At 40.1% G+C, this 8647-nt stretch overlaps 1 protein-coding gene across 1 annotated transcript in view; it reads right to left on the bottom strand.

The window, feature by feature from the left end:
- Positions 1–2183: 2183 nt before the first annotated feature.
- The window catches only part of lrrc42 (leucine rich repeat containing 42), a 30105-nt gene continuing 23641 nt past the window's right edge, over positions 2184–8647 (bottom strand). Inside the window, exon 8 of the mRNA XM_043699630.2 lies at positions 2184–2669. Coding sequence (XP_043555565.1) covers positions 2416–2669 — 254 coding nt within the window. The 3' untranslated portion in view covers positions 2184–2415. The remainder of the gene's footprint in view (positions 2670–8647) is intronic.

Genomic DNA, 8647 nt, shown 5'->3' with positions numbered 1-8647 from the left:
TTTTTCCCCCTATTGTTGTTATATTTCACAATTGCATATTCTGTGCTTTTTTTTACTTGTATTGTCAAGCTTCCTTGAAATACACATTCATTACATGAAATGTCTTTTGATGGGAAACAGTAGTTTAAAAAAAACTTAAGTTTTCTGTATGTGAGATTATAATTGTTCTGCCAGGCAACAGTGTATACAGTTGGAGGTCATAATGTGGGCGGCATGGTGGTTAGCACTGCTGCCTCACAGCGCCAGAGACCCGGGTTCAATTCCCACCTCAGGCGACTGACTGTGGAGTTTGCACATTCTCCCCGTGTCTGCGTGGGTTTCCTCCGGTTTCCTCCCACAGTCCAAAGATGTGCAGGTCAGGTGAATTGACCATGCTAAATTGCCCGTAGTGTTAGGTAAGGGGTAAATGTAGGGGAATGGGTGGGTTGCGCTTCGGTGGGGCGGTGTGGACATGTTGGGCCGAAGGGCCTGTTTCCACACTAAGTAATCTAATCTAATCTAATCAGTAATCCAGAAAGATAGCTTGAGAAATGAGGTAGGCATTAAAAGACCTGACTTTAAACCTCCAGATTTATCCAATTTAAGAGCTTAAAACTCCCAGCATAGAGAGCCTCCTCACAAACACAGGGAAATGTCAGATTGCTTCCAGTCCACATAAGACAGCTGAGAAACTAGCTGTGCAGGTTTGGCCCTGATTTATTCAAATCACAGGCTATTGTTTACCCTGCATTTGTCCCACCAGAGGTTAAGTGAAATAGTGGGTTACCAAAACCAGAAGGATTACAGTTCATCACTTTTGATGACCTGACTTTTGAAACTCCTGTAAAAGCTGTTCCATCATGGACTCCCTCAATGATTGCTCGTTTTGTAGTTCACCTTCTTTTCTCTGGATTCCTGGAAACTGCACTCCAGCACTTAAGCCAAAGCTCATTATTGAAAAGCATTTGGAGATATCAAGCCAGTACTGCCTCTTTTTGTTTTAATCTGGTTCACTTGTACAAAAGCAAATACTATTTGTGAGCCTTCAATCCCTGATCTCTGCTCTACTAAGCTGTTAACTGTGCACTGGCTTCTTTTGAGCCCTTTGCAGCTCCTCTGAATTCCCTGGCCCCTCATTACACAACTATTATACCAGGACTAGGACTTCAACACTACAACACTCGGACTTCCCTGATCCCCAGCCATATCGAACCTGATCAGTTTTTTTTAAGCAGTGGAGCTAACCACAACCCTGCCTAAAATGAAGCCTGCTTTTCTTGCTTTTGCACAGTCTTTCAGTTTCTCACCTTCAGTCCCAAACTGTCCTGGGGGACCTTTTAAAATCCTTAAAACAGGTCCTGCTCAATTGCCAGGTAGAATTGAATGTAATGTTTTGGAAGTCAAATTACACTGTCCTGAAAAAAGGCTGTACTCCTTACTACACAAACGTCATTACTCCAATAGTTTTCTTTTCAATAAACTCTGAAAAGGCAGAATGAAATTGAGTTTTTTTAGATTAGATTCCCTACAGTGTGGAAACAAGCCCTTCGGCCCAACCAATCCACACCAACCCTCCGAAGAGTAACCCACACAGACCCATTTCCCTCTGACTAATGCATCTAACACTATGGACAATTTAGCACGGCCAATTCATCTGACCTGCACACTTCTGGACTGTGAGAGGAAACCCACGCAGACACGGGGAGAGCGTGCAAACTCCACACAGGCAGTCACCCAAGGCTGGAATCCAACATGGGATCCTGGTGCTGTGAGGCTGCAGTGCTAACCACTGAGCCACCGTGCCACCCTAGTCAGTAGGTTTCCTAATGGTGTCCAGGTTAAATAAAGAATTTCAAATCATCTATTGCAGTCTATGGCTGAACCCTCTCCTAAATATGGTCAATTTTCCTAGCATCGAGGACCATGTGATAACCATTTTTGACAATCCTTTCAATGAGACAAATACTCAATAAACAAACATTTATTGGAAAGACCCTCATGAGAGACATTCAATTCCTCCCTCCTCCATCTTCCCTCTGATTTTACCTGTACCATAGTGAAAAACATTCTAGATGCCAGACATCTGTCTGCAGAAGATGTGAAAACTGAACGGGCATGTCATTCTCAGGAAATTATTTATATAAAATGAAAATTTAAACAGCCAATGAGACTAAATAAAAAATAGTAATTGAGAAACTGTCAGATCTCTTGTGATCTAAAAATATTTATTACATGATTCCAATTTATCATCCAACTCAAAGTGCAGTTAAATTCAGAAATCAAGATGAAAAATGGTGTAAAATAACATGATACTTTTCATCTTAGACAAAGGCTGAACGTTAAAACCTTTATATTGTAGTTCAACCATCCAGGCCTCATTAAACCAGGGAATCATAATTCTTTTTCACATGACTTGTGAAAATTACTGAGTCCTTCTCAGTAACAGTTCAAGATGTCCCAGTCATCCAAGGTCAGCTCAGCATGCTTACGTTTCACAGGAAGGGAAGAACAACCAGTCACTTCAGATTGTCCACCACTTCTTTTCATGGCCCCTAGAGTGGAGGTTACAGTGGACTGCACACTGTGATCCTTATTGGGTTTTTTGTGAAACTGTATTCTGATTGGTTCGTTGACTTGCACAGTATTTGAAAGTCCATCAGTTCCTACACTGATTAGTTTGTTTGCTCCATCTACAAAACAAGTGAAGTTATCAGAGTTACATGAATGTAATCAAAGAGTTGCAAGTTATTTTACAAACTAAATAGGTGGTGTCACTGTGCAATAGAAGATGGATGAGTTAGTAAAGTCATTATTTTCACTGGAAATGGCAGTGGAGAGGAAAGTCTAAACAGATTAGCTTCAATTCCTATAATTGATTGCCACACAGATTATACTTCAATGGGGAGGTGTATTTGGACGAGTTCCTACTCACAGTCATTCCTGAGGTTGAAATGTGAACAATGGATAGAGATTCTAGAAGATGGAAAGTACCTGTAAATGTGTTTCTCAAAAAGAAGCCATTCAGGGGAGAGAATAGACAAATTTTAAAAACTACACACAGTTGAAGTTGATATGCCATATATGGATGTGAAAGAGACTAACTAATAACTGGAAGGCTTTCAGCACAAAGCCTGTGTGGCATGTTTATATTGGGAATTCAGGATTAGAGGCTAATGTGCTTCATGCATGTAACTTTCTATCTTCAAAACCTGAGATAAATTGTACATGGTGCCTTAACCTTCATTAGCATTATGCAATGCAAAGCCATATACCAATTTCTGCTAATGCACAAACACAAACTATAGACCAACAGTTTAACACCATTTACAAAGAAATTCTTAGACAAACACCACTGTGGATTAATATTTCAGAAAGAAAGATCATGCTAAAAAGGCAATCAGCATTGATTCAGGGATCAGAGGTAATGTTTAGCTAAACTGGAGCTTTTTTAACACACATGATAAAAACATTTTATATCACCTCAAAGATTGATAAAATTTCACCTTGCAATTAATGGTTCATGATGGGCACTGAATAGTAGCTAAAGTTTAGTAACAAGCTAAAAATGAGGGTCATTTTCTGATAAGATGTCAGGAGTGATCACTGTTGGAAGGATTCTCGGTAATCCAAGATGGAGGCCATGAAAAAATTGTGGCTGTAAGAGCTGCTCCTTTTTTTGAGGTATTTTCAGTGTTGGAGTGGATTTCCTCATTATAGGATTACAAAGTACTGTTTTATAAGCTGTTGCATTGTTTTGGAACTTTGGGGAAAAAAAATCAAACTAACAGCACTTTAAAAGAGGAGGAAGGGAGACAAAGACAGCAATCATGTGGTGGGAAGTGAATCAATGGAGAAAGAAACCTATTGCCTCAGCTATTTGATTTCAAGTATCTCTGGACATTGGAATTAATCTATGAAAAATAAACAAACAGCTGACCTTGGAGAAACCAATGTTGGGCGATCACAGCAGGGAAACAGCTAAGTGACTAGTTTTTTTTTTACAAATCTATAATAGTGAGTCCTTTTTAATTATACATTTTTACTGTGATCTGTCCCTTGATTAAACTTAAACTAAAAAAATCATAGGTACTAAGTTAGCCTGGAGCAGTGTTTTTAAGAGTAATAAAACTGTGCTATTTTCTGGGACTGTAGATTGTTAAGGTGCAAAGATAGCCTTTAGTAGAGCGATACGCTTTTCCTGTCAGATGTTAGAGATGAGGGAGAATTTCCATATTACTGATGATTATGTCTGTAAGAAGTGTGCTTGGTTGAGAATCCTATAAGATCACATGGATTGGCTGAACTGCCAGTTAGAAGCAACAAGGAATTTACATGAGATGGATGGCAGTTGCAGGAAGGGAGATAAACTGAAGGTACAGTCAGGTAGGAGTGGGAGGCAGGTATTGCAGTAGTCTGAAGCATTCCTGAAGAAGGGCTTATGCCCGAAAAGTCGATTCTCCTGTTCCCTGGATGCTGCCTGACCTGCTGCGCTGTTCCAGCAACACATTTTCAGCATTGAGGTAGTCTCCCATGGCTATCCCCATCTCAAACAAGTATGCTGTTTTGAAAAATGTAGGGGGCGATGGACTTTTTGGGGAAATTTCTGGTAATGAGACTGATTCTAATATAACAAAAGGCACATCAGGTTCCAAGCATTCAATTGTGATAGGAGTCGCTCTAGTCAGAGGCACAGACAGATGCTTCCGTGGCATAGAATGGTGTGTTGCCTCCTTGGTGCCAGGATCAAAGATAGCTCAGCGGTGCAGAATATTCTCAAACGCGAGATGGTTCAGTGGGAGGTTGTTGTACACATTGGAACTAACGATATAGGAAGAGAGAACGATGAGATTCTGAGGAGACAATATAGAAAGTTTGGCAGGAGTTTAAAAAGGAGGTCCATGAGGGTAGTAATATCTGGACTACTTCTGGTGCCACAAGCTAATGAGAATAGGAATAGGAGGATAGAGCAGATGAATGTGAGGCTGAGGAGCTGGTGCAGGGGAGAAGGGTTCACATTTATCAATCATTGGAATCTCTTCTGGAATAGAAGTTCTAGAGCTACTTGGAAGGCTTTAAACTAGCAAAGGGGGCAACCCAGGGTGATAGTGAGGAAAAAGAGCAGTCTGACAGTCATACAGTTGGGAAAAGGAGTAAGTCAAACAGTCAGGGCAGGCAGGAACAAAGCAGAGAATGAGGTATGACTGACAAATTAAACTGCATTTATTTCAATGCAAGAGGCCTAACAGGGAAGGCAGATGAACTCAGGGCATGGTTGGGAACATGGGATTGGGATATGGTAGCTATTACAGAGACATGGCTCCAGGATGGACAGGGCTGGCAGCTTAATCTTCCAGGGTAAAGGTACTATAGGAAGGATAGAAAAGAGAGCAAGAGATGTGGGGGAGTGCCGTTCTTGATTAAGGATAACATTACTGCTGTAGTTTGGGAGGATATTCCTGGGAATTTGTACAGGCAAGTTATTTGGGTGGAACTGAGAAATAAGAAAGGGATGATCACCTTATTGGGATTGTACTATATACCCCCTAATAGTCAGCAGGAAATTGAAACAAATTTGTAATGAGGTCTCAGTTATCTGTGAGAATAATAGGGCGGCTATGGTAGGGGATTTTAATTTTCCAAACATACGACTGGGACTGCCATAATGTTAAGGGTTTGAATGGAGAACAGCTTGTTAAGTGTGCACAAGAAATTTTTTTGATTTAGTATGTGGATGTACCTTTTAGGGAAGGTGCAAAACCTGATCTACGCTTGGGAATTAAGGCAGGACAGGTGACTGAGGTGTCAGTGGGGGAGCACTTTGGGGCCAGTGACCATAATTATATTAGTTTTAAAATAGTCATGGAAAAGTATAGATTGGATCTAAAAGTTAAAGTTCTAAACTGGAAGAAGGCCAATTTTGACAGAATTAGGTAAAGTTGATTGGGGGCAGATATTTGCAGGTAAAGGGTCAGCTGGAAAATGGGAAGCATTCAAAAATGAGATAATGAGAGTCCAGAGACATTATGTTCCTGTTAGGGTGAAGGGCAAAGCTGGTATGTATATGGAATCCTGGATGACTAGAATAATTGAGGTTTTCATCAAGAAAAAAGAGGAAGCATATGTTAGGTAAAGACAGTAGGGATTTTGTCAATCCCTACTTGAGGAAAATTAGTATCAATAAAAAGGTGGTTTTTGAAAAGTTAACTAGATTGAAGGCTGACAATCCACTCGGGTGCAGCTCATCTGGTCCAGAATGTTGAAGGTGGTGGCTATAGGGATAATGGATCTATTTGGTGACTATCTTTCTAAGTTTTGTAGATTCTGGAAAGAATTCATGCAGATTGGAAACTAGGAAAAAAAACCTTTATATTTCATAATGCTTGGGGTAGGAGAATGGAAAACTACAGAGCTGTTAGTTTGACATGACTAATCAGGAAAATATTAGAATCTATTCCTAAGGACCTGACAAATGGACACTTAGAAAATAATGGTAAAATTAGGCAAAATCAACATGGATGGATATATGAAAGGGAAATCATGTTTGATAAACCTGTTCGATAGAATAGGTAAAAGAGAACCAGTGGATGTGGTGGATTTGGATTTTCAGAAGTGTATTGATAAGTTCCCACACAGGACAAAGAAGACAAATGAAATAAATAGGCCACCCACAGGTTAGTAGGCTATTTCTAGTGGAGTAACACAAGGATCAGTGCTAGTTCCACAATAGCTCATACAATTTATATAAGTATGCATGAACCAAATGTAATGTTCCAAAGTTTGCAGATGACAAAACTAGTTGTGAACGTCAACTGTCAGGAAAGTGAAAGGAGGCTTCAAGCAGTCTTGGGCCGGCTAAGTGAATGGGAAAGAAAATGGCAGATGAAAGAAAAGTAAGAAAGAAGAATTCAGTTTCGTAGGGGAAAAAAAACAAAGAACATTTCTTAAATGTTGAGAGTAATCAGGCCAGCGTTACACAGCATGAAACAGACCCTTCGGTCCAACTTGTCTGCGCTGACCAGATATCCCAATCAGACATAGTCCCATTTATGAGCATTTGGCCTATATCTCTCTCAAACTATTCCTACTCATGTACCGATCCTGATGCCTTTTAAATGTTATAATTGTACCCACCACCATCACTTCCTCTGGCAGCTCATTCCATATACACCAGTTTCTGTGTGAAAAAGTTATACCTCAGGTCCTTTTAAAATTATTTCCCTCTCACCTTAAACCCATGCCCTCTAGTTTTGGACTCTTCCAGCCTCTGAGAAAGACCTCAGCTTTTCACCCTCTCCACGTACCTCATGATCTTATAAACTGCTATAAAGGTCACCTCCCAGCCTATTCAGCCTCTCCCTATAATTCAAACGCTCTAGTCCCAGCAACATCCTTGTAAATCTTTTCTGTACCCTCTCAAGTTTAACAACATCATTCCTTTAGAAGAGCGACTGGAATTGTACGCAGTATTCTAAAAGTGGCCTCATCTTTGTCCTATGCAGCTGCAATATGATATCCCAATTCCTACACTCAATCTTCTGTCCAATGAAGGCAAGCATGCCAAATGCTGCCTTCACTACCCTGTCTACCTGCACCTCCACTCTCACAGAGGTTAAGAAACAGTAGTGTTCCAAGGCACCTGGTGTCCTTGTTCTTGACTTAGTGAAAGTTTGCTTGCAGGTACAACAATCAATAAAGTAAATGGGACTCTGAGCCTTCATCACAAGGGGATTAGCGTATAGAGTAAAGATACCTTGCAGTTGTATAGAGCCTTGGTGAGAGTATACTCTGAGTATTTTCTACAGTTCTAGCCTCCTTATATAAGGAAGGAAACACTTGCCAAAGAGAGACAGCGTAGTGAAGGTTCACCAGACTAAGTCGCTGGGATGGAGGAATTGTTTTATGAGGAAAGATTTAGGAAACCAAGCTTGGATTCTCTGGAGTTTGAAGGAATGAGATCTTCATGGATATTTCATGATTATGAAGGCAGTTGATAACAAAACCTCAATATATTGTTAATGGAAATTCCAAAGAGTATTTTAATTGAGATGTTAAACCAATGATTTAGCCACTTTAGGGGATGTAATGAACCTCAGTGTTATATGAAGAACAAGGAGTGCACCTGATGTCCTTCAACCAACATCACCAAAAAAAGACTAACCATGGGACTTTGTTGTTGAAATGAGTGCTGTGATTGTGGAGTTACTAATTTATTAGGCAAAGTATATCAATGGTTGTAAAGTATTGGGGATATGGTAAGGTCCTTGTTAATGGAAGTTCTTCCTTTCTCTTCTGAAGAAAGAGAATATTTGGAAGGAGGGTGAAACTAGTCAGACTGATTTTATTATTTACATAGTTGTCACCATTGAGGCAGACAGTATAAATGTGTTGCATAAACAATTAGACACTTTTTTCAAGAAAGAATTGAAATATATGGTGAGAAGAAAGGTAGAAGGGGTTTAGGTGGAAGCTTGTTGGTTCCAAAGCTGTTCCCAAAAATTCAAATAGTAATGTGGAAGCATATAACTGATGATGCAGTTATTTTTAACAAAGCCGCACAAAGCTGTTATGACACACTTCTAGGAGAGAATGCACTTGAACCTAGCTCTCCTGGCTCAGAGGTAGGGATACTACCAAGTCACCACAAGACCCCCTAAACAATGCAAATCTG

The sequence above is a fragment of the Chiloscyllium plagiosum genome, unplaced genomic scaffold (genome assembly GCF_037043375.1).
Source record: "Chiloscyllium plagiosum isolate Xiang-an unplaced genomic scaffold, Cpla_swu_hap1 HiC_scaffold_9, whole genome shotgun sequence".
Classification (NCBI taxonomy): Eukaryota; Metazoa; Chordata; class Chondrichthyes; order Orectolobiformes; family Hemiscylliidae; genus Chiloscyllium; species Chiloscyllium plagiosum.
This window is presented reverse-complemented; position numbering and strand designations above follow the sequence as displayed.